Source organism: Pleurodeles waltl, chromosome 11, assembly GCF_031143425.1.
Source record: "Pleurodeles waltl isolate 20211129_DDA chromosome 11, aPleWal1.hap1.20221129, whole genome shotgun sequence".
Taxonomy (NCBI): domain Eukaryota; kingdom Metazoa; phylum Chordata; class Amphibia; order Caudata; family Salamandridae; genus Pleurodeles; species Pleurodeles waltl.
This window is the reverse complement of record NC_090450.1, coordinates 807,444,289-807,471,168: the sequence shown is the minus strand read 5'-3', so window position 1 is coordinate 807,471,168 and position 26,880 is coordinate 807,444,289. Positions and strand designations below refer to the sequence as shown.

The 26,880-nt window shown below is 48.1% G+C and overlaps 1 protein-coding gene across 2 annotated transcripts in view; it reads left to right on the top strand.

Annotated features, from left to right (window-relative positions):
• Positions 1-26,880, top strand: part of THOC5 (THO complex subunit 5) — a 224,071-nt gene that overhangs the window by 158,595 nt on the left and 38,596 nt on the right. For both annotated transcript variants that reach the window (XM_069214584.1, XM_069214583.1), the window contains exon 16: positions 26,384-26,487. In XM_069214584.1, the coding sequence (XP_069070685.1) occupies positions 26,384-26,487 (104 nt within the window). The remainder of the gene's footprint in view (positions 1-26,383; positions 26,488-26,880) is intronic.

Below are 26,880 nucleotides of genomic sequence, written 5' to 3'. Positions count from 1 at the left end.
ATTGTACTCTTACAACAGCTCTTCTGATGTAAGCCACTAAGAAAAGAGTATCTGCAGTGTTTTCTGAAGATAAGCTCTCTTTGAACAAAAATTTACCAAAAATCAAGTGACTCCAAATGCTTTAATGCACATTTTGTACTCAGTTCAGATGCCCACTGGGTTTAGTCATACCCTCCCAGAAATGAGAAGGATGACAGTGAGACAGACAATCTATTACCATGTGAGCATTCTGAGACCGGGTTCTTCCTGGGGACTGCCAGCAGGATTGAGCCATCGCCAGAGGAGGATTTTCATATTTCTTCTTACCTCTCTTTAAAAAAAAAAAAAAAAAAGAAATAACTACCTAGACTGTACTCCAACAAATCCAGCCTCTTCACCAAAATTCTGTCACCTGCATCACATTGTCTTTTCAAGCTTGCAGTACAACATCGATGTATGTGATTTTTGGAGCCTGTGAAATAACTGACTAAAGCCCTGCTGTTAAGAGGCAGTCCCCAAACATGAACCTGCACCATCTCCCACTAAGCTTCCCTTGATGCATTTTACTTCGGCTGGCTTGTGTGTGCAGAATTATCAGTCAAACTAAAGCACAACACCTTTTCTTTTGTCACCCTCCCCCAAATCGCGAATCTAAGTAGCTTGTTGCAGTAGGGTTTAACATTTTGGAGGCATTCTCCCAAAATATTTGATGCTCCCGATTGCCCAGAGTGGCTACACTCTTTCTTAAAATAATTTCACAGTCCCTTATTTTTGTCCAGTATGCTCACATTTTCAAGCATTTTATGGCAAATTCACCAGTTACTGTAACTCTGCATTTAATGAGACTTCTGTCCCTCTCAATTTAGTCCTTGCCAAGAGATGTTCCCCTGTATCCATGTTCCAAGATTTGGACAGGTTCTGTATGGTGAAAATGTCAGCTTCAACTATAATTTGGACATTAAACCTGTACTCTCAAACACCTAATTAAGCTCCAACAGAGCTCCTTGTGGTGCTGCAGACACTTGGCCCTGACTTTGCCATGAATGATTAGCAGTGATCAGTTCCAGTCCAACCACTGGGGTGGTACCTGAACTTGGAGAATGCCCAATATTGATTTGTGTAATGCAAACCATTAGTGTCCTATGACGCTCTTTTTTGGAATGAGCAAGTCCAAAAGAAACTGGTGATTCAGAACTGTTGGAGTTCCTAGTTGAATCAAATACACTCAGTATCTGACAGTTGAATGTTCACCGGGCCTGAAGAATTAACTCAGCTTGGCCTGGATGAGACCAGGTCAGTTATTGATAGTGGTGTGTTTTTTAGCACGAGTGATCTCAGAACTCTCTGCTGCCTTTGATGCTTTGGATCTCCGAGTATTCATCCAACACCAGGCTCACGCTGGCTTTGTATGTTTTGTTGAGCTGGTTTGAGTCATTCATAGAAGTCCAGTTTCAGTCTTAATTGTTTCCACTTTCAGATAGCTAATCTGAGCTTTTCTCTTTGGGATGCCTCGTCGTCTTCCTTTCACCCATGCTATTTATAATTTGCATCTGATCTCTGTTTGATTCTTACCACAGAATTATCCATCACTGTCATACTGGATGTAGGAAGTTGGCTCTGTATGCACTATTTCAAAGTAAGGAATAGTATGCACAGAGTCCAAGGGTTCCCCTTAGAGGTAAGATAGTGGCAAAAAGAGATAATACTAATGCTCTATTTTGTGGTAGTGTGGTCGAGCAGTAGACTTATCAAAGGAGTAGTGTTAAGCATTTGTTGTACATACACACAGGCAATAAATGAGGAACACACACTCAGAGACAAATCCAGCCAATAGGTTTTGTTATAGAAAAATATCTTTTCTTAGTTTATTTTAAGAACCACAGGTTCAAATTCTACATGTAATATCTCATTTGAAAGGTATTGCAGGTAAGTACTTTAGGAACTTTAAATCATTACATTAGCATGTATACCTTTTTCATAAAACACAATAAGCTGTTTTAAAAGTGGACACTTAGTTTAATTTTCACAGTTCCTGGGGGAGGTAAAGTAATGTTAGGTTTCAGAGGTAAGTAAGTCACTTACAGGTTTCAGTTCTTGGTCCAAGGTAGCCCACCGTTGGGGGTTCAGGGCAACCCCAAAGTTATCACACCAGCAGCTCAGGGCCGGTCAGGTGCAAAGGTCAAAGAGGTGCCCAAAACACATAGGCTTCAATGGAGAGAAGGGGGTGCCCCGGTTCCAGTCTGCCAGCAGGTAAGTACCCGCGTCTTCGGAGGGCAGACCAGGGGGGTTTTGTAGGGCACCGGGGGGGGGACACAGGTCAGCACAAAAAGTACACCCTCAGCAGCGTGGGAGCGGCCGGGTGCAGTGTGCAAACACGCGTCGGGTTTGTAATGGTTTTCAATGAGAGATCAAGGGATCTCTTCAGCGTTGCAGGCAGGCAAGGGGGGGCTCCTCGGGGTAGCCACCACCTGGGCAAGGGAGAGGGCCTCCTGGGGGTCACTCCTGCACCGGAGTTCCATTCCTTTAGGTGCTGGGGGCTGCGGGTGCAGGGTCTTTTCCAGCCGTCGGGAAATGGAGTTCAGGCAGTCGCGGTCAGGGGGAGCCTCGGGATTCCCTCTGCAGGCGTCGCTGTGGGGACTCAGGGGGGACAACTTTGGTTACTCACAGTCGTAGAGTCGCCGGAGGGTCCTCCCTGAAGCGTTGTTTCTCCACCAGTCGAGTCGGGGTCGCCGGGTGCAGTGTTGCAAGTCTCACGCTTCTTGCGGGGAGTTGCAGGGGTCTTTAAATCTGCTCCTTGAAACAAAGTTGCAGTTCTTTTGGAGCAGTGCCGCTATCCTCGGGAGTTTCTTGTCTTTCTTGAAGCAGGGCAGTCCTCCGAGGATTCAGAGGTCGCTGGTCCCTTGGAAAGCGTCGCTGGAGCAGGTTTCTTTTGGAAGGCAGGAGACAGGCCGGTAGGACTGGGGCCAAAGCAGTTGGTGTCTTCTGTTCTTCCTCTGCATGGGGTTTTTCAGCTCAGCAGTCCTCTTCTTGTTAGTTGCAGGAATCTACATTCTTAGGTTCAGGGGAGCCCTTAAATACTAAATTTAAGGGCGTGTTTAGGTCTGGGGGGTTAGTAGCCAATGGCTACTAGCCCTGAGGGTGGGTACACCCTCTTTGTGCCTCCTCCCAAGGGGAGGGGGTCACATTCCTATCCCTATTGGGGGAATCCTCCTTCTACAAGATGAAGGCTTTCTAAAAGTCAGAGTCACCTCAGCTCAGGACACCTTAGGGGCTGTCCTGACTGGCCAGTGACTCCTCCTTGTTTTTCTCGTTATCTCTCCTGGACTTGCCGCCAAAACTGGGGGCTGGGTCCAGGGGGCGGGCATCTCCACTAGCTGGAGTGCCCTGGGGCATTGTAACACGAAGCTTGAGCCTTTGAAGCTCACTGCTAGGTGTTACAGTTCCTGCAGGGGGGAGGTGTGAAGCACCTCCACCCAGAGCAGGCTTTGTTTCTGTCCTCAGAGAACACAAAGGCTCTCACCGCATGAGGTCAGAAACTCGTCTCTCAGCAGCCGGCTGGCACAGACCAGTCAGTCCTGCACTGAACAATTGGGTAAAATACAGGGGGCATCTCTAAGAGGCCCTCTGTGTGCATTTTATAATAAATCCAACACTGGCATCAGTGTGGGTTTATTATTCTGAGAAGTTTGATACTAAACTTCCCAGTATTCAGTGTAGCCATTATGGAGCTGTGGAGTTCGTTTTTGACAGACTCCCAGCCCATATACTCTTATGGCTACCCTGCACTTACAGTGTCTAAGGTTTTGCTTAGACACTGTAGGGGCATAGTGCTCATGCACATATGCCCTCACCTGTGGTATAGTGCACCCTGCCTTAGGGCTGTAAGGCCTACTAGAGGGGTGACTTACCTATGCCACAGGCAGTGGGAGGTTGGCATGGCACCCTGAGGGGAGTGCCATGTCGACTTAGTCATTTTCTCCCCATCAGCACACACAAGCTGGCAAGCAGTGTGTCTGTGCTGAGTGAGGGGTCCCTAGGGTGGCATAAGACATGCTGCAGCCCTTAGAGACCTTCCCTGGCATCAGGGCCCTTGGTACCAGGGGTACCAGTTACAAGGGACTTACCTAGGTGCCAGGGTTGTGCCAATTGTGGAAACAATGGTACATTTTAGGTGAAAGAACACTGGTGCTGGGGCCTGGTTAGCAGGGTCCCAGCACACTTCTCAGTCAAGTCAGCATCAGTATCAGGCAAAAAGTGGGGGGTAACTGCAACAGGGAGCCATTTCTTTACACTGGAGCTGTAATTTGTTTTGTGAGCAGTAGCCCTTCGTGCCAGTAGGTGGTGTTATTTGGCTCCATGTGTCGTTGTTGGTGTAGCTGGAGGTGGCGTTCTCAGTGACTACATAGGGACTACCCAGACGTGTTGACGTCAGTTTGTTTCTGTCCAGGCCAGCCAATGCAGGTCCAGGGAAGAGCTACCCCTTTTTTTCAACATTTTGTTGGCTTCTTTTGAGGTTTTTGCTCCTTATGTAGCAGAAATGTCATCCAAGAAGGCTGGCTTCTAGCCCTGCGGCACCTGTCATTGCCCAGTGTCGTGATGGACCTGCATCTTGTTAGCCTTTGGTGCCTGAAGCATGACCCTAAGTCCTGCTCTGACTGGTGCGCATAGGGGCTTGGCATGGTCCCTGTCAAGAGGAAGGTCCCGGAGTAGTTGTGGAGTCCGAGATCTTCATCGCACTCCAAGTCAGGGTCACTCGAGCAAGTCCTGCTATAAGAAGTCTTCGTCAAAGAGGTATTCGACTTCTCCACATCTCTCGGCCAACGAGACAAGGGAGAGGCCACATTCGGGGCCTGGGCCATCTCTGCACCTTCATGATTTTCTTTGAGATAGAGCGACCCCTGCCCAACTTAAAGACTTCTATGAGGCCATGTGTCTCTTTTTTGGGTTGCCCGGCCCCTCCAGCGCACCTTTTGGGCCCCAAGAGATCAGTATGGCCTCCTTCTGGTTCTGCCCTTGCTGCTACAGACCCAGCCCCAGTATTTCCCAAGGGGTCCATTCCTGGGTCCAGACCGCCGCTAGTCGTACCACCTCCCCTGGTACCGTTGCCAATGCTCCCAGCACTGGCGCCCCCATTCTGGTCTTCATCTCCAGCACAGACCCGGTGGGGGGGAGGGGGGTCGGTGGTGGTCACCCGATGCCAGATCTGGAGCCATGCCTTCCAGGCCGGAGCCTGAGTCCTAGTCCTATGAGATGGGACATGGGGAGGAATGTGAGGGTTTGTTGGACCCTGAGGAATTCCAGCCATATGACATCTTGGACTGGTTTGAGGATCTGGGTGAGGCCAGTGGACTGGTTACTTCACCAGATATTGGTTTGCAGGATACTAGTCTACTGGACCAGAAACAAACACCCTACACGTGACCTACCTCCTACTTATTCAGTCCTGATTGATGAGAGAAACAAGTGCAAGAAGGCAGTGTGAAAGATCACTGAGAGTCACGATCCATCCTTCACCCTTCTACTGTATGCAGGGATACACGCTCAGTTAGGCCACCACCCAAGATTCACCCCCTTGCCGCAGACATTTAGACCCCATCTAAAACCATATGAGTGATAAAGAAAAATTATTCCTCCACCCAGGACTTAACTTCTGCCTATCCCCAAGAAGGCTAGGTATGGCCCAGCAGGGGAACCGAGGGGCTATCTATATGACAAGGATACCTAAGCTGTCTCTGGGGGTGCATGAAGATAAAGTCACTTTAATAAATAAGTGGACACACCATATAAGGACCATACGTAGTTGTTACACCATCATTTGCCCAGACATTGTGTATGCTAGATGGTTCCATGACCGTTCAGCCAGATTTGGGCCCTTTGGCTTCATCAAGCCATCTCTGCAATCTAATATCTTGGCCGATAGGATAGTGATTTTGGAATTACGCAAAGAACATCTCCCTAATACCACCATTAGGCTCAAACTAAATCCACCCCTTGCCTCTAGCCTACAAACTTGCCCTTGCCCAGCAATTTCTGTCTTACTGAATGATCTGGGCACCTCTATGGTAGACTGACTGGGGAGGGGTAGGCTCCATCTGGGTTCTACTAGGGGAGCGGAGCACCTGGAGCCTAATGAATCATCACATTTGGTTTATGTCCCAAGGAGTTTAAGCTATGTGGATGCGGACCTAACGTCCGTGCCTTTAACCTCCCATTTGGATGACCACTCTAGAAATCTCACTGTAATAACTTGTCCTGGAATGTGGCACGCATCGGATCAAAACTAAATGACCTTGCATGGGGCATTTTTATAGAGCAGTTTGATGAATGTTTATTTCAAGAAATCTGGAGCACTGACCCTATTTTTAGGCCAGGTTATGTTAAATTCTTCATTCTTGCATGCATACAGGAATGAGGGGCGCCTCCTTAAAAGGGAAACTATGTTCAATTGATTTTGCCTCTATTGATATTCAAGGAATAAGGGTAACTGGGGGTTGACTCTCGTACACTCTATAATGTTGAGAATTGTGGGTTGAGGCTGGGGGTGGGGCAGAGGAAAACACAGACCATACAGAATCTCACTGCATCTAGGAACCTTTTCGCTACTCATGTCCTGCTAATTATTGCGGGGCATTTTAACACAACATATGAGCCTTTAGACGGCTGTAGCTCTTCCTCTTTGATGCAGAAGATAAGGCATGAGGTATTCAGTCCACAAATGCTCCTTCTGTGAAACGTTGGGCAAATGAAGCTTACCAGTTACTATCTTTTAAACTATCCTTTGGACTGAAGGCTTACAATAGCTGTGTCCATCCTACCAAACTATAACACATACTTTTAATCGATGTGGCCCTCCCAGTAGAATAGAATACAAACTGATTGCCCTCTTTCTCTGGTGTTCTTTCGTGGACATGAAGGTGCCACCTATGATAGAAAGTGATCATAACACACTACATTGCTCACTGAGAGATATATCCCTAAACAGTCTGTGAGTGTCCTCCCGCCCCCTTACTCCAGAGTTACTACAAACAAATAATGTGAGCTGGGTAAGTTGGGCCAGAATAGCAGTTCAATATGATCTTAGGACTAAAATGAATAGAGCTTTGCTTAATGCCATCTCAGCCCTTGATTATTCCTTTCTTTTGCATGATAAAGATCTTGTAGCCCAGGGATAAATGAAAACCTTTTTTTGCACCCTAGGCAAATGCTTTACACAACACCACGCACACAATCGCAAGGCCCTTAAAACGGCCCACACCTAGTTCAATAAAGACCGCAAAAAGGCAAAAGTTGAGATGCAACAGGCCCTAGAGAGGTGATGCCACTGATATTAGAGCCTGTAGGAAGCATTATAAATTGACCAACAAAAAGCACAGCAGGAATGGGACACCCATTTGTGTGATGATATGTACTAGGCTACAGCTAATAAAGGCACTAGGAAATTCTGGCAGTTAGTTGCAAACCAAGGGCAGTGCCCAGCAACCAGTATTGTGGACTCCATTCACCCTACCATGGCTATGGAGGAGAGAGCGTCATTCTCCATGGTGGTGAGAAGGGGGCATAGGTCCTGGACCTCAGTTTGCCTTTAGTAGCAGACAAGATGAACGTCTTGGAAGAAGTGCCTCAGCCGGAAATATCTCCATCAGAACTTCTCCTCCCCTTTTAATGAGGCACTTACTGATGTCCTGCTTCGGACTTGGTCCAATCCCAACACAGAGGCTTCTGTGAACAGGACTATTTCCTGCCGCCGTCCTGCACCAGGGGACCCAAGTTACTTCGCACAACACCTCATTCCAGATAGCTTGGTGGTCCAAGCCTCCACTTCAAGTGTAAATCCTGGCGCATTCCCAATTGCACCACTGGATCGGGAATCCAAGAGGCTGGAGACTTTGGGAAAGACTATGATTTTTTTCTACCAGCCTGGCACTGCGGTCCATGAACACCGTGTGCCTTTTAGACTGCTGCTCCCATGCGCTGTGGGATATGGTTGTGCTAGTGCTGCAAAAGGTCCTGGAAGACTATGCCACCCTCAAACAGGATGATGGAAGACCATCTTTCTGTCCTGTCTGCCAGGAAGCGAAGGCTCTCTTGGCCAAGGATGCCATAGAGAGGGTGCCAACACGAGAACTGATTTGTGGTTGCTATTCCTGCTACTACCTGGTGCCCAAAAAGGACAGTGGGCTCCATCCTATTCTTGACCTAATGACTGTCAATTTCTTCCTAAACAAGGAGAATTTCAAAATGCTCACTTGGATCCTGTCTGTGCTGGACCATGGAGACTGGATGGTAGCGTTGGACTTGCAGGATGCACACTTTCACATCCCTATCCTGCCTGCCCACAGAAGTTACCTGCAGTTCATGGTTGGTCAAGAGCACTTTCAGTTCATCATGCTCCCCTTTGACCTTACCAGTGCCTCTCGGGTGTTCACCAAGGTGATGGCAGTGGTTGCAGCTCATCTGCGAAGATCAGGGATGCCAGTCTTCCCTATCTCATGGACTGGCTGTTGAAGGTGGGCTCACACCAGACTCTAGTCTCCCACCTCCAGACTACTGCGGACCTTCTACATTCTCTGGGGTTCACTATCAAGGTGCCAAAGTCACACCTGACTCTGTCAGTCTCTTACTTTTATTGGAGCTGTTCTGGTCTTATGCAGTTTCGGTCTTATCCTGCAGAACGGCAAGCCAAGACATTCAGGCTCTGATACTGATGTTTCAGCCTCTGTCCTTAATTTCAGTGAGTCTGACTCTGAGGCTGCTGGGAGTCATGGCCTCCTGCATCCTGCTGGTAACACATGCCTTCTTGCATATGCGGGCTCTGCAGTGGGACCTGAAGTTCCAGTGGCTGCAGCATCAGGGGGGCCTCTCCGATATGACCCAGATCTTGGAGGGTTCTGCAGATGGCTTGCAATGGCAAACACCTCTCCCTTCCCCAACCAGATCTGAGAGTAGTAACAGATATCTGGTGTAAGGAAATGCCTCCTTGGCATGGTTACCCCCTGACTTTTTGCCTTTGCTGATGCTATGTTTTGAATTGAAAGTGTGCTGAGGCCTGCTAATGAGGCCCCAGCACCAGTGTTCTTTCCCTAACCTGTACTTTTGATTCCACAATTGGCACACCCTGGCATCCAGATAAGTCCCTTGTAAGTGGTACCCCTGGTACCAAGGGCCCTGATGCCAAGGAAGGTCTCTAAGGGCTGCAGCATGTCTTATGCCACCCTGGAGACCCCTCACTCAGCACAGACACACTGCTTGCCAACTTGTGTGTGCTGGTGAGAACAAAACGAGTAAGTCGACATGGCACTCCCCTCAGGGTGCCATGCCAGCCTCTCACTGCCTATGCAGGTATAGATAAGTCACCCCTCTAGTAGGCCTTACAGCCCTAAGGCAGGGTGCACTATACCATAGGTGAGGGCACCAGTGCATGAGCACTGTGCCCCTACAGTGTCTAAGCAATACCTTAGACATTGTAAGTGCAGGGTAGCCATAAGAGTATATGGTCTGGGAGTCTGTTTTACACGAACTCCACAGCACCATAATGGCTACACTGAAAACTGGTATCAAACTTCTCAGCACAATAAATGCACACTGATGCCAGTGTACATTTTATTGTAAACTACACCCCAGAGGGCACCTTAGAGGTGCCCCCTGAAACCTTAACCAACTACAGAGATGTAGGCTGACTGGTTCCAGCAGCCTGCCACACTAGAGACATGTTGCTGGCCCCATGGGGAGAGTGCCTTTGTCACTCTGAGGCCAGTAACAAAGCCTGCACTGGGTGGAGATGCTAACACCTCCCCCAGGCAGGAGCTGTAACACCTGGCGGTGAGCCTCAAAGGCTCACCCCTTTGTCACAGCACCGCAGGACACTCCAGCTAGTGGAGTTGCCCGCCCCCTCCGGCCACGGCCCCCACTTTTAGCGGCAAGGCCGGAGGAAACAAAGAAAACAACAAGGAGGAGTCACTGGCCAGTCAGGACAGCCCCTAAGGTGTCCTGAGCTGAGGTGACTCTAACTTTTAGAAATCCTCCATCTTGCAGATGGAGGATTCCCCCAATAGGATTAGGGATGTGACCCCCTCCCCTTGGGAGGAGGCACAAAGAGGGTGTACTCACCCTCAGGGCTAGTAGCCATTGGCTACTAACGCCCCAGACCTAAAACACGCCCTTAAATTTAGTATTTAAGGGCTCCCCTGAACCTAAGAATTTAGATTCCTGAAACTACAAGAAGAAGAGGAATGCTGAGCTGAAAAACCCCTGCAGAGGAAGAACAGAAGACACCAACTGCTTTGGCCCCAGACTTACCGGCCTGTTTCCTGCCTTCCAAAAGAAACCTGCTATAGCGACGCTTTCCAAGGGACCAGCGATCTCTGAATCCTCTGAGGACTGCCCTGCTTCGAGAAAGACAAGACACTCCCGAGGACAGCGGCCCTGCTCCAAAAGAACTGCAACTTTGTTTCAAGTAGCAGATTTAAAGACCCCTGCAACTCCCCGCAAGAAGCGTGAGACTTGCAACACTGCACCCGGCGACCCCGACTCGACTGGTGGAGAACCAACACCTCAGGGAGGACCCTCCGGCGACTCCAAGACTGTGAGTAACCAAAGTTGTCCCCCCTGAGCCCCCACAGCGACGCCTGCAGAGGGAATCCCGAGGCTCCCCCTGACCGCGACTGCCTGAACTCCATTTCCTGACGGCTGGAAAAGACCCTGCACCCGTAGCCCCCAGCACCTAAAGAAACGGAACTCCTGTGCAGGAGTGATCCCCAGGAGGCCCTCTCCCTTGCCCAGGTGGTGGCTACCCCGAGGAGCCCCCCCTTGCCTGCCTGCAACGCTGAAGAGATCCCTTGATCTCTCATAAGAAACCATTGAAAACCCGACGCGTGTTTGCACACTGCACCCGGCCGCCCGCGCGCTGCTGAGGGTGTACTTTTTGTGCTGACTTGTGTCCCCCCCGGTGCCCTACAAAACCCCCCTGGTCTGCCCTCCGAAGACGCGGGTACTTACCTGCTGGCAGACTGGAACCGGGGCACTCCCTTCTCTCCATTATAGCCTATGTGTTTTGGGCACCTCTTTGACCTCTGCACCTGACCGGCCCTGAGCTGCTGGTGTGGTGACTTTGGGGTTGCTCTGAACCCCCAACGGTGGGCTACCTTGGACCAAAAACTGAAACCTGTAAGTGACTTACTTACCTGTTAAAACTAACATTACTTTACCTCCCCCAGGAACTGTGAAAATTGCACTGTCCACTTTTAAAACAGCTTATTGTGTTTTATGTAAAAAGTATACATGCTAATGTAATGATTCAAAGTTCCTAAAGTACTTACCTGCAATACCTTTCAAATGAGATATTACATGTAGAATTTGAACCTGTGGTTCTTAAAATAAACTAAGAAAAGATATTTTTCTATAACAAAACCTATTGGCTGGATTTGTCTTTGAGTGTGTGTTCCTCATTTATTGCCTGTGTGTATGTACAACAAATGCTTAACACTACTCCTTTGATAAGCCTACTGCTCGACCACACTACCACAAAATAGAGCATTAGAATTATCTCTTTTTGCCACTATCTTACCTCTAAGGGGAACCCTTGGACTCTGTGCATGCTATTCCTTACTTTGAAATAGCACATACAGAGCCAACTTCCTACATTGGTGGATCAGCGGTGGGGTACAAGACTTTGCATTTGCTGGACTACCCAGCCAATACCTGATCACATGACAAATTCCAAAAATTGTCATTAGAAATTGATTTTTGCAATTTGAAATTTTTCTAAATTCTTTAAAGTCCTGCTAGGGCCTTGTGTTAGTCCCTGTTAGCATTTCTTTTAGAGTTTAAAAGTTTGGTAAAAGTTTGAATTAGATTCTAGAACTAGTTTTTAGATTCCTAAAAAGTATTCCAACTTTTAGAAGCATAATGTCTAGTGCAGAGATGAATGTGGTGGAACTCGACACCACACCTTACCTCCATCTTAAGATGAGGGAGCTAAGGTCACTCTGTAAAATAAAGAAAATAGTAATGGGCCCCAGACCTTCCAAACTACAGCTCCAGGAGCTGTTGGCAGAGTTTGAAAAGGCCAACCCCTCTGAGGATATCAACACAGAGGATGATGATAGTGACTTGGAGGGTGATTCCCCACTACCAGTCCTATCTAGGGAGGTCAGGGCCTCTCAAGCCCTGACTCCACAAATACTAGTCAGAGATGCTGGTTCTCTCACAGGAGGGACCAACCTCTCTGAAATCACTGAGGATAACCCCAGTGAAGAGGACATCCAGTTAGCCAGGATGACCAAAAGATTGGCTTTGGAAAGACAGATCCTAGCCATAGAAAGGGAAAGACAGGAGATGGGCCTAGGACCCATCAATGGTGGCAGCAACATAAATAGGGTCAGAGATTCTCCTGACATGTTGAAAATCCCTAAAGGGATTGTAACTAAATATGAAGATGGTGATGACATCACCAAATGGTTCACAGCTTTTGAGAGGGCTTGTGTAACCAGAAAAGTGAACAAATCTCACTGGGGTGCTCTCCTTTGGGAAATGTTCACAGGAAAGTGTAGGGATAGACTCCTCACACTCTCTGGAAAAGATGCAGAATCTTATGACCTCATGAAGGGTACCCTGATTGAGGGCTTTGGATTCTCCACTGAGGAGTATAGGATTAGATTCAGGGGGGCTCAAAAATCCTCGAACCAGACCTGGTTTGACTTTGTAGACTACTCAGTAAAAACACTAGATGGTTGGATTCAAGGCAGTGGTGTAAGTAATTATGATGGGCTGTACAATTTATTTGTGAAAGAACACCTGTTAAGTAATTGTTTCAATGATAAACTGCATCAGCATCTGGTAGACCTAGGACCAATTTCTCCCCAAGAATTGGGAAAGAAGGCGGACCATTGGGTCAAGACTAGGGTGTCCAAAACTTCCACAGTGGGTGACCAAAAGAAAGGGGTCACAAAACCTCCCCAGGGGAAGGGTGGTGAGACAGCCAAAAACAAAAATGGTAAAGAGTCTTCTACAGGCCCCCAAAAACCTGCACAGGAGGGTGGGCCCAGAGCCTCTTCACAAAACAATTCTGGGTACAAGGGTAAAAACTTTGATCCTAAAAAGGCCTGGTGTCGTAGCTGTAGTCAGTCTGGACACCAAACTGGAGACAAGGCCTGTCCCAAGAAAGATACCACTTCTAACTCCCATCCAGCTAAAACTGGAATGGCCAGTCTCAAAGTGGGATCAACAGTGTGCCCAGAGCAAATCAGGTGTCACACTGAAGTTACATTAGTCTCTGAGGGTGGGGTGGATTTAGCCACACTGGCTGTCTGGCCCCCTAACATGCAAAAATACAGGCAGCAGCTCTTAATTAATGGGACAAGTGTAGAGGGCCTGAGGGATACAGGTGCCAGTGTCACTATGGTGACAGAGAAACTGGTTTCCCCTGGCCAATACCTGGCTGGACAAACTTATCCAGTCACCAACGCTGACAATCAGACTAAAGTACATCCCATGGCTATGGTAACTTTAGAGTGGGGAGGGGTCAATGGCCTGAAACAGGTGGTGGTCTCCTCAAATATCCCAGTAGACTGTTTGCTTGGAAACGACCTGGAGTCCTCAGCATGGGCTGAGGTAGAACTGAAAACCCATGCAGCCATGCTGGGTATCCCTGAACTGGTGTGTGTCAAGACAAGGGCACAGTGCAAGGCACAGGGTGAAAAAGTAGAGCTGGAGTCTGGAAGAAAGGCCCAGCCTACCAAGAGAAAAGGAAAGTCAGCTGGGAAACCAGCTGCAACACAACAAGAAAAAGAGAACCTCTCTTCTCAGGAAGAAGTTCTGCCCTCTGAGGGAACTGAGCCTATGGAGCTGGAACCTTATCAGGTTGAGCTCTTAGGCCCAGGGGGACCCTCAAGGGAAGAGTTGTGTAAGGGACAAGAAACCTGTCCCTCTCTTGAAGGCCTTAGGCAGCAAGCTGCTGAAGAGTCCAAAGGCAAGAAAAATGGAACACATAGGGTCTATTGGGAAGATGGACTCCTGTACACTGAGGCAAGAGATCCCAAACCTGGTGCCACTAGGAGAGTGGTAGTGCCTCAGGGTTTCAGAGAGTTTATTCTGACCTTAGCCCATGATATTCCCCTTGCTGGGCATTTGGGACAAACCAAGACGTGGGAGAGGTTAGTCAACCACTTCTACTGGCCCAATATGTCCCAGAAGGTTAAGGAGTTTTGCCTCTCCTGCCCCACCTGTCAAGCCAGTGGTAAGACAGGTGGGCATCCAAAGGCCCCCCTCATTCCACTTCCAGTGGTGGGGGTCCCCTTTGAAAGAGTGGGTGTGGACATAGTTGGTCCACTAGAACCTCCCACAGCCTCAGGAAATATGTACATCCTAGTAGTAGTGGATCATGCTACTAGGTATCCTGAAGCTATTCCCCTTAGGTCGACTACTGCCCCTGCAGTAGCCAAGGCCCTCATTGGTATCTTTACCAGAGTGGGCTTCCCCAAGGAGGTGGTGTCTGACAGAGGTACCAACTTCAGGTCAGCATACCTAAAACACATGTGGAATGAGTGTGGGGTGACTTACAAGTTCACTACACCATATCATCCACAAACTAATGGCCTTGTTGAGAGATTCAACAAGACATTAAAGGGCATGATCATGGGGCTCCCAGAAAAACTCAAAAGGAGATGGGATGTCCTCCTGCCATGTCTGCTTTTCGCTTACAGAGAGGTGCCTCAGAAGGGAGTAGGGTTCTCACCCTTTGAACTTCTGTTTGGCCACCCTGTAAGGGGACCACTTGCTCTTGTTAAAGAAGGCTGGGAGAGACCTCTTCATGAGCCTAAACAAGACATAGTAGACTATGTACTTGGCCTTCGCTCAAGGATGGCAGAGTACATGGAAAAGGCAAGTAAAAACCTTGAGGCCAGCCAACAACTCCAGAAGTTGTGGTATGACCAAAAGGCTGCACTGGTTGAATTTCAACCAGGGCAGAAAGTCTGGGTTCTGGAGCCTGTGGCTCCCAGAGCACTTTAGGACAAATGGAGTGGCCCTTACCCAGTACTAGAGAGGAAGAGTCAGGTCACCTACCACGTGGACCTGGGCACAAGCAGGAGCCCCAAGAGGGTGATCCATGTGAACCGCCTTAAGCTCTTCCATGACAGGGCTGATGTAAATCTGTTGATGGTGACAGATGAGGACCAGGAAGCTGAGAGTGAACCTCTCCCTGATCTCCTCTCATCAGACCCTAAAGATGGCTCAGTGGATGGAGTGATCTACTCAGACACCCTCTCTAGCCAACAGCAGTCTGACTGTCGGAAGGTCCTGCAGCAGTTTGCTGAACTCTTTTCCCTAACCCCTGGTCAGACACACCTGTGTACCCATGATGTGGACACAGGAGACAGCATGCCTGTCAAAAACAAAATATTTAGACAGTCTGACCAAGTTAAGGAAAGCATCAAGGTGGAAGTCCACAAGATGCTGGAATTGGGAGTAATTGAGTACTCTGACAGCCCCTGGGCTAGCCCAGTGGTCCTAGTCCCCAAACCTCACACCAAAGAAGGAAAGAGAGAGATGAGGTTTTGTGTGGACTACAGAGGTCTCAACTCTGTCACCAAGACAGATGCTCATCCCATTCCTAGAGCTGATGAGCTAATAGACAAATTAGGGGCTGCCAAATCCTTAAGTACCTTTGACTTAACAGCAGGGTACTGGCAAATCAAAATGGCCCCTGGAGCAAAAGAAAAGACAGCATTCTCCACACCTGATGGGCATTATCAGTTCACTGTTATGCCCTTTGGTTTAAAGAATGCCCCTGCCACCTTCCAAAGGTTGGTGAATCAAGTCCTTGCTGGGTTGGAATCCTTTAGTGCAGCTTATCTTGATGATATTGCTGTCTTCAGCTCCACCTGGCAGGATCACCTGGTCCACCTGAAGAAGGTTTTGAAGGCTCTGCAATCTGCAGGCCTCTCTATCAAGGCATCCAAATGCCAGAAAGGGCAGGGAACTGTGGTTTACTTGGGACACCTTGTAGGTGGAGGCCAAGTTCAGCCACTCCAGCCTAAGATCCAGACTATTCTGGACTGGGCAGCTCCAAAAACCCAGACTCAAGTCAGGGCATTCCTTGGCTTGACTGGGTACTATAGGAGGTTTGTGAAGGGATATGGATCCATTGTGACAGCCCTCACAGAACTCACCTCCAAGAAAATGCCCAAGAAAGTAAACTGGACTGTAGAATGTCAACAGGCCTTTGACACCCTGAAGCAAGCTATGTGCACAGCACCAGTTCTAAAAGCTCCAGATTACTCCAAGCAATTCATTGTGCAAACAGATGCCTCTGAACATGGGATAGGGGCAGTTTTGTCCCAAACAAATGATGATGGCCTTGACCAGCCTGTTGCTTTCATTAGCAGGAGGTTACTCCCCAGGGAGCAGCGTTGGAGTGCCATTGAGAGGCAGGCCTTTGCTGTGGTTTGGTCCCTGAAGAAGTTGAGACCATACCTCTTTGGTACTCTCTTCCTAGTTCAAACTGACCACAGACCTCTCCAGATGGCTGATGCAAATGAAAGGTGAAAATCCAAAACTGTTGAGGTGGTCCATCTCCCTACAGGGAATGGACTTTATAGTGGAACACAGACCTGGGACTGCCCATGCCAATGCAGATGGCCTTTCCAGGTTCTTCCACTTAGAAAATGAAGACTCTCTTGGGAAAGGTTAGTCTCATCCTCTTTCGTTTGGGGGGGGGGGGGGGGGTTTGTGTAAGGAAATGCCTCCTTGGCATGGTTACCCCCTGACTTTTTGCCTTTGCTGATGCTATGTTTTGAATTGAAAGTGTGCTGAGGCCTGCTAACCAGGCCCCAGCACCAGTGTTCTTTCCCTAACCTGTACTTTTGATTCCACAATTGGCACACCCTGGCATCCAGATAAGTCCCTTGTAAGTGGTACCCCTGGTACCAAGGGCCCTGATGCCAAGGAAGGTCTCTAAGGGCTGCAGCATGTCTTATGCCACCCTGGAGATCCCTCACTCAGCACAGACACACTGCTTGCCAGCTTGTGTGTGCTGGTGAGAACAAAACGAGTAAGTCGACATGGCACTCCCCTCAGGGTGCCATGCCAGCCTCTCACTGCCTATGCAGGTATAGATAAGTCACCCCTCTAATAGGCCTTACAGCCCTAAGGCAGGGTGCACTATACCATAGGTGAGGGCACCAGTGCATGAGCACTGTGCCCCTACAGTGTCTAAGCAATACCTTAGACATTGTAAGTGCAGGGTAGCCATAAGAGTATATGGTCTGGGAGTCTGTTTTACACAAACTCCACAGCACCATAATGGCTACACTGAAAACTGGGAAGTTTGGTATCAAACTTCTCAGAACAATAAATGCACACTGATGCCAGTGTACATTGTATTGTAAACTACACCCCAGAGGGCACCTTAGAGGTGCCCCCTGAAACCTTAACCAACTATCTGTGTAGGCTGACTGGTTCCAGCAGCCTGCCACACTAGAGACATGTTGCTGGCCCCATGGGGAGAGTGCCTTTGTCACTCTGAGGCCAGTAACAAAGCCTGCACTGGGTGGAGATGCTAACACCTCCCCCAGGCAGGAGCTGTAACACCTGGCGGTGAGCCTCAAAGGCTCACCCCTTTGTCACAGCACCGCAGGACACTCCAGCTAGTGGAGTTGCCCGCCCCCTCCGGCCACAGCCCCCACTTTTGGCGGCAAGGCCGGAGGAAACAAAGAAAACAACAAGGAGGAGTCACTGGCCAGTCAGGACAGCCCCTAAGGTGTCCTGAGCTGAGGTGACTCTAACTTTTAGAAATCCTCCATCTTGCAGATGGAGGATTCCCCCAATAGGATTAGGGATGTGACCCCCTCCCCTTGGGAGGAGGCACAAAGAGGGTGTACTCACCCTCAGGGCTAGTAGCCATTGGCTACTAACCCCCCAGACCTAAAACACGCCCTTAAATTTAGTATTTAAGGGCTCCCCTGAACCTAAGAATTTAGATTCCTGAAACTACAAGAAGAAGAGGACTGCTGAGCTGAAAAACCCCTGCAGAGGAAGAACAGAAGACACCAACTGCTTTGGCCCCAGACTTACCGGCCTGTCTCCTGCCTTCCAAAAGAAACCTGCTCCAGCGACGCTTTCCAAGGGACCAGCGACCTCTGAATCCTCTGAGGACTGCCCTGCTTTGAGAAAGACAAGACACTCCCGAGGACAGCGGCCCTGCTCCAAAAGAACTGCAACTTTGTTTCAAGTAGCAGATTTAAAGACCCCTGCAACTCCCCGCAAGAAGCGTGAGACTTGCAACACTGCACCCGGCGACCCCGACTCGACTGGTAGAGAACCAACACCTCAGGGAGGACCCTCCGGCGACTCCAAGACTGTGAGTATCCAAAGTTGTCCCCCCTGACCTCCCACAGCGACGCCTGCAGAGGGAATCCCGAGGCTCCCCCTGACCGCGACTGCCTGAACTCCATTTCCCGACGGCTGGAAAAGACCCTGCACCCGTAGCCCCCAGCACCTAAAGAAACGGAACTCCTGTGCAGGAGTGACCCCCAGGAGGCCCTCTCCCTTGCCCAGGTGGTGGCTACCCCGAGGAGCCCCCCCCTTGCCTGCCTGCAACGCTGAAGAGATCCCTTGATCTCTCATAAGAAACCATTGATAACCCGACGCGTGTTTGCACACTGCACCCGGCCGCCCGCACGCTGCTGAGGGTGTACTTTTTGTGCTGACTTGTGTCCCCCCCCCCGTGCCCTACAAAACCCCCCTGGTCTGCCCTCTGAAGACGCGGGTACTTACCTGCTGGCAGACTGGAACCGGGGCACCCCCTTCTCTCCATTATAGCCTATGTGTTTTGGGCACCTCTTTGACCTCTGCACCTGACCGGCCCTGAGCTGCTGGTGTGGTGACTTTGGGGTTGCTCTGAACCCCCAACGGTGGGCTACCTTGGACCAAAAACTGAAACCTGTAAGTGACTTACTTACCTGTTAAAACTAACATTACTTTACCTCCCCCAGGAACTGTGAAAATTGCAGTGTCCACTTTTAAAACAGCTTATTGTGTTTTATGTAAAAAGTATACATGCTAATGTAATGATTCAAAGTTCCTAAAGTACTTACCTGCAATACCTTTCAAATGAGATATTACATGTAGAATTTGAACCTGTGGTTCTTAAAATAAACTAAGAAAAGATATTTTTCTATAACAAAACCTATTGGCTGGATTTGTCTTTGAGTGTGTGTTCCTCATTTATTGCCTGTGTGTATGTACAACAAATGCTTAACACTACTCCTTTGATAAGCCTACTGCTCGACCACACTACCACAAAATAGAGCATTAGAATTATCTCTTTTTGCCACTATCTTACCTCTAAGGGGAACCCTTGGACTCTGTGCATGCTATTCCTTCCTTTGAAATAGCACATACAGAGCCAACTTCCTACATCTGGGATGGGGTCGTAATCTGGGAGAGATGGAGATCAGAGGACTCAGGTTAATGTGGAGTCTGGAATCTGCCAGAGACTAGTTGAAGCTCCATGCATTCTGCCTTTCTACCTTCCATCAAGGGAAGGCTAGTGCAGGTGTTCACGGACAACACCACAGCCATGTGGTATTGCAACAAACATAGCGGGTGTGGTGGTGGACCCTTTGTCAAGAGGCCCTGCATCTCCGTACATGACTGGAACATCAGGGCATATCCCCTGTGTTTCAACATCTGGCAGGATCGCTTAGCACCAGATTAGGCAAACTCAACCAAAGATGCCTAGCAGATCACAAGTGGCATCTCTATCCTGAGGAAGGGCAAGGTCTCTTTCAGCAGTAGAGCAAGCCTTGGTTAGACCTATCCGCCGTGGCTGAGAATGTGCGATTTCAGCAGTTTCCAAGGTGGCTTTCGCTCTGAGATGCTTTTCCTCTCTAGTGGAGCTCAGGCCTCCTGTGTGCCTTTCTGCCTATACCACTCCTACGCAGAGTTCTCAAGATCGGGTATGACCAAGCCCAAGTCATTGTTGTGGCTTGGGACTGAGTATAGTGAGTCTGGTATCCTGAGCTGTTGAGCATGACCATCAGTTCTCCGAACCTTTGGGAAATCTTCTGTCGCAGCAGCAGGGAGAGGTGTCCTTCACCCAAACCTGTCAAACCTTTGTCTTCATGAGGGGATATCGAGCAGCAGGAGTTGACAGCTTTTGACCTTCCTTCAGTAGCGAGGTGATGTTATCTTGGTAGCCAGACATCCCTCCAACAAGATGGTATACGCTTGCCGTTGATATAGTGTATAGTACTCTTTTTTTTTTTTTTTTTGGCATGGTTACCCCCCACTTTTTGCCTGCTGTCAATGTGTTTGACTATGTTCACTGGGATCCTGCTAACCAGCACCACAGTGACTGTGCTCTCTCCCTCTAAATTTGGTTGTTCCTGGCTATGTGCACCCCACAATTGGCATACTGGTGCCCCCATGTAAATCCCTAGTATATGGTGCCTAGGCACCCAGGGCTTTGGGGGCACCAGAGGTTCCCCGTGGGCTGCAGCATGTATTATGCCACCCATGGGAGCCCATGTGAAATGTGTCTGCAAGCCTGCTGTTGCACCATGCTTGAAAATGTGCATGCACCCTTTTACTACAGGTCACTGCACCAGGTCACTGTAAGTCACCCCTATGGCAGGGTGCAAGTACCTGTGTGTGAGGGCACCCCTGCATGAGCATAGGTACTCCCACGAACTCCAGCTCAATTTTCGTGGACATCGTGAGTGCGCGGGGAAGCCATTTGACCCATATACTGGACATAGGTCACTACCTATGTCCAGCTACACAATGGTGACTCTGAACCTGGGCATGTTTGGGGTATGATTCTGACATGTTTGATACCAATGCTGTTTCCAGTATTGGTTGCATGATCCCATGCACTCTGGGGGCTCCTGAGAGGACCCCCAGCATTGCTCCTACCAGTTTGCATGGTTTCCCCCAGCACACTGTGCTTCTGCCATCCTACGTACAAATTCTTGCCCTCCTGCTGCCTGAACAGCTCAAGCCCAGGAAGGCAGAACAAAGGATTTCCTTTGGGAGACGGAGGGAGCACCCTTTCCCTTTGGAAATAGGTGTTACTTGGCTTGGGAGGGGTAACCTCCCCAAGCCACTGGTATGCTTTGAAGGACACATTTGGTGCCCTCCTTGCATAAACCGGTTTGCACCAGTCCAGGGACCCCTGGTCCCTGCTCTGGCATGAAACTGGACAATGGAAAGGGGAGTTACCACTGCCCTCCATCACCTATGCAGGGGTGGTGCCCACGGCTCCTCAGATGGCCATTTGATTCTGCCTTCTTGAATCCAAGGTGGGCAGAGGCCTCTGGGAGCATCTGAGTGGTCTGGTCAGGCAGGTGACATCACAGCCCCCTCCTGATAGGTGGTCACCCTGCTAGGTGACCAATCCTCCTTTTAGGGCTATTTAGGTTCTCCCTCTTGGGTGGACCCCAAGATTTGATGTGCAAGATTCCAGCAGGACTCCTCTGCAACGTTTACTTCAACCTCTGGCCACTGGAACCGCAACTGGACTTCACCAGGAACCTACAATCAGCAGCTCCAGCGATGACTCCACTCTGCAACATTCTTTCTCCGGCTCGACTGTGCATCATCTGAGGGCGGCAAGTCTTCTGCCTGTAACAAGCAGCAAGAAGGAATCTCCCTTAGAGGGAAGGAATCACTCCCCTATATCCGCAGGCACCAACTGCAATGACGTCCGGCTTCGTGGATCCTCTCTCCTGCAACTCTTCGTGGATCCTGCAAGACTGTACCCCTGTGCACTGCGACTTTTGCAGCTACCAAGGCTTGTTGGCTCTCTTCCAAGGGATCTTCAGGCTCCGTGTAGCCCTGTCCTCCAGCACTCTTCCCTGCAAAGAAAAGTTTCTTGCCTGCTGCTCCAGTGATGTGGGACTCCTCTCCGGGTGTACTGAGTGGGTCTCACTGCACCTCCTGTGCCTACTGCCTCTGAGTTGCCTGTGGGGACTGCATTCGCGACTTCTTGCTCTTCTCACTGCTGAGTGTTGCCTGGGACTCCCCTCCTTGGGTTGAGTCCCCACAGACCTTCCTGCTCTCCAGCAGCTCTGCAACTCTTCTTCTGCAACTCTTGTCTTTGCCACGGCATGTTGGTGGTTTTTCCATACCACTGATGGACTGCAAATCTTCTTCCGACATGGGACCTTGACTGCATCACTCCTGGAAATCTTCTCCTGCTCCTGTGCTGCATAGCTGACTCCTGGTCTTCACAGTCTGCCTGGTCCTGCATCTTCAGAAGGGTGGGTAGTGGTTCCTGCCCCAGCCGGACACTCCAACTGGAACTGGACTTGGTCCCCTTCATTTGCAGGTTCTCTTCTGTCAGGACCCATCTTCTGTTTTCTTTCAGTCTTAATTGGGTCTTGCACAGTCCTTTTACAAAGTTTACCTGTGAGTTTGAGAAAAAACAGGTACTCCCCTCTTTTCTCCTGGTCGTTGGTGGGGGAGGGGGGCACTGTGATACTTACCTTTTGGGGTTCCTAGTTCCTCCAGCCCCCCTCTACAGATTCCACTTACCTGGGTGGGGGGAGGGAGGGGGGGGGGGACTGCATTTCACATCCCATTTTGTTTAGTATATGGTTTGGTCTCCCCCTAGGGTCTCTGTTGTTTACTGTTATTTCACTGTTTTCTATTGCTTTCTATGCCCATTCCTGATTACTAAGGTTTATATAATAGTGTGTTTATTCACCTGCTAGTAGAGTATTGCCTAGACAAGATTTTAGTATTTGTGTTACTATAATAAAGTACTTCTATATTTCTATCATGGTGTGGTTCTTTCATGTGTGTGAGTGATGTGTGACTACAGTGGTATTGCATAAGCTTTGCATATCTCCTAGAAACGTCTTGGCCGCTCAGCCACAGCTATCTCTAGAGTGCCTGGCTTCCTAGACACTGACTACATCTCACTAATAGAAGATACCTGGACCTGGTGCACAGAAAGACAGATTGATCCCTCGTTCTGCCCCCTTTTCTCAACTTCTTCTTTTTTTTTCTTTCCCTTGCCCAGCAGGGCTCTGCATTGGGCACTCTTAAGGCCTACCTTTCTGCTATTTCTGCGCTTGCCAAACCAGCCATCCCTCTTCAAATCCCCCTTTTTAAGTAGGTTCTTAAAAGGTTTGCAAAATGTTTCCACCTTCCCCTCTCGTTATGCGCCAGTGTGACTTAAATCTTGTCCTCACTTTTCTTATGTGTGCTCCTTTTCATCCTTTGCACAATTGCCTTCGCAGGCTCCTTACTATCAAAACGACCTTCCACATGGCTATCACATCTGCCTGGAGGATCATTGAGCTTCTTGCTTTATCATCCAAGCCTCCTTATTTACTCAGACAAGCTGACTCTTCATACCAGAGCTTCCTTTCTTCCGAAGGTGGTCACTCCCTTTCCCAATCCATCAGTCTGCCTACTTTTAAACGCTACGCCACATCCTTCCAAGGAAGAGGAGCAACTTCACAGTTTGGACCCAAAAAGACCGTTGTTGTTCTACTTTGATCGAACAAAAGAGTTCTGGGTGGATGACCATCTCTTCTGAGGATGTCTCAGAGCAAAGAAAGACCGGGGCGAACAAAAGCAGATCATCTCCAGATAGATTGTGCTATGTATCAAGATCTGCTATGATTTGCCAAAAAGCAACCCTCTGAGGGTTTGCATGCTCACTCCACCAGTCAAGACTGCGACCGCTGCATTAGCATGCAGAGTTCCAGTCCTGGACAACTGCCAGGCAGCAACGTGGGCTTCCTTGCACATGTTCACAAAGCAATACTGCCTGGACAGTCAGGTCCGTCAGGATGGGCTTCTTGCCCATTCAGTCCTCTAGGATGACTTGTGTGATCTATTCGAAGGTAAGGAATCTGCAGTTAGAAGTCTCTTTAAGATGAACAAGTTACTTACTTCGGTAATACCTTATCTGGTAGAGACTCTGTTTAGCCGCAGAGTACTTACCATCTCACCCATTGTCCCTGGTCTGCGAAATTACTTCCAGGGACAGGGCTGTTCCCTGTCAGGGCCCTAGTTGTCCACACCAGTGGTCAGTATTCTTTGTAGGCCCATGCTTCTGGTGTGGAAAGTCATAAAAAGAAACAGACGTCAGCAAGCTGGCTGGTGTCGCTATAGGCACCGTGCTTGCCACTTCTGGGGCGGGTGACATGTTCTGCTCAGGAAAAAAAATTACGGACCCTTTCTGTCCTTGGGGATAATTCCTAAGTAAGGAATGTACAACTAGTAGTATCTGCCAGATAAGGCTGTTACTGAAGGGAAGTATCGTGTTCATCAAGGCCCTGCTTTAACTGAAGAACGAAGCACTGAAAACCTATTAAATGTTGACTCAGATTTGTGCATCTTTTTTTGTTGGTGTCTTTAGATACTGACAATAGACATTGTGTTTCCATTCCCAACTGCCTGAGATTTGAAGTGGAGACAGGGTATTTTCAATTCACAGTACTACCCTCCATTCTCATTTTGGCTTCCAGAGTATTTATCATAATGTTGCAAATAGTTTGTGTTCTTATCCGCAGCCAGCAAGTCTGTGATTGTCTGATAATGACAACAGTGACTGAAAGGGAAGCAGATCATCTGAAGTACTCATGCAGTCTTTTCCATACAAGCAGTTTTTGCGTTATATAAATACAATGAAAAGCATCAGTAATTAAATCCCTGCACATTCATTTTATAGGGATGGTACTGGACACTGCAGTGGTAAAGTTTTTTTTCAGTCGCAAAAAAAGGTAGATGGCATCCAAGAAACGACATCCCTTATTTGCTTGTAATTTAGGTAAATACATTTTTTTCTTCAGGCTTTGTGGACTGATTGTTCTGCACTTTTCTCTCATACTGTAAAGGGAGACTTTGAATTAGGATCTTAGCCAAGATTTATGAAAGTCACCCTTTGGTGAGAGGATCTATAGGTTCTCTTAATGGGCAATCCCTTGCAGATGTGATGCAGTCAGGCACCTGGTGACATGTGCATCTCTCATAGTTTGGTTTACCCACCTGCATGACTGTCTAAACAATGGCAGGATTCAAAGCTCCTCATAAATATACTTGAATTAAAAGCCATATAACTGCTAGTGATAGCCATGTACGTATGTTGTGTTATGTGTATAGTGTTAACTAACAGGGAGAGATTGGGAGATAGGTCTTCTTTCCTCTTATATAGGGTTGTGAATTGTAAGTACAGATGAACATTACAACAGGAATGAACGTTGTGAACTAAAGGGTTAGAATGAGTTACAGCACCCTGTGGAACCAATCTTTCTACCTGTGGATCTAGTGGGAGTGCGCAATTTGAGAGTTAATCTTGTTGACTAAACAACAAACAGATCTACTAAACCTTAGTATCAATCTTCTGTGGGAACCTACACTCTGAAAGTATTTATTGCCACAGCCCAAAGGATTGGTTCTTCACCCGCACTTGCAGATTTGTCTCCTTTAAGCTTGGAGATTTTCAGGGGGAAACATTGCAGGCACAGTGCCTACATGAGAAATAAAATGTTCCTCTCCGAACACTACATTGGTGGGGAGATGAAGTCGATTATTTTTACAGGAATGGGTGAATTGGCTGACTATGGATGTACATACCTATGGTTTGCAGTTTTCTTATACCACATTTGGCTTATGTGGGGCTTCTGAAGGGATTGGTAGCAGCAATTTCCACTTCTGTTTATACTCACCGCAGGGTTATTTCTCTGGTTACCACGTAAGGCAAAAATCTTCTGCTCAAGTCCCTTTTATTGTAAGTTTGTAAAATCTCAACCAAGTTCTCAGTTTACTCATGTGATTTCCCTTTGACGATTTGCAGAGGCTATTTGTTGGCTTAAAACGGTTTCTTGCTGCCTTTACAGCCACCTGGAAAGTGAGGGAACTACAAGTCCTTTAAGTAAAACCATTGCATAGTGTTCAGTGATCATCTCTCCTTTCTTCTGGAAATGAATTGCCACTTATTATCTGTCTCGTACATTAGAGGCAGAAGAGCATTTTAATCGTCTTGACCCTGAAAGATAAAATCTAAGATGCAAAGAACTGACAATGAGAATTCCTTTGTTTCTCTGGTGCTCGGAAGGGTAGTGAGGACAACGCATTCTGTTGTCTAGAGAGTCTTTAAAATGAGCAATCTGCTGCCAGATGAAATATTCATCAGAAAAGGGCTTACCTGAGGTAAGCAATATTTTAATTTAACTTGCATGTTGTGACATAAATCAAAGTGGCCTACATCCATGCCATCATTTCTAGATAACGTATATACATTTATCTTAAGTGGACATCCGGAAATTCTTGCGGGGGTCCTGCTCTTGCATTGGATGCTCCTTGTCATAAACATGTTACTTAATCGGAATTTAGAAGGCAAAGAAGCTCTACTGAATTCTCAGGGCTGTAATTTGTTTCCTTTTTTCAGAACATGGCATTGTTCCGGTATCCAGTGACAGCCAGCATCTCTTTCCAGTGAAGGTGATGTCGAGGCTGATAAGATGGAGTGTGCTCCCATTTGAGGACTACCTGGTAGGTAACAGTGTTATCCATAGCTCTGCTCTAATACGTTCTCTGATTTGAAAGGGAGAGCTGGGCCCAAGTGGTCTCATATTCTTTGCGGATAATACCCAAAACTAGCCAACAAATCTTCCTATTCCTCAGTTATTTACCAATTTGTCAGGCTCTGTTAAAAAGTGTATTTCCTCAAATTGAGTCATTAGAATGTGATTTGAAATTACTATTTTTCTTTTCAGAAGTACGTGGGGAAACAGCTTTAGTCATAAAAAATATGAAAGAAGCCAGCTATTTTGCGTCATGTAAAAGTATCAGTTAGACATATATTTTATGAAAAAAAAATGTGAAAACTTAAATAAGATTGTAATAATTACTAAGAAGAAAAATAATTAATTGAATTTACTTTCA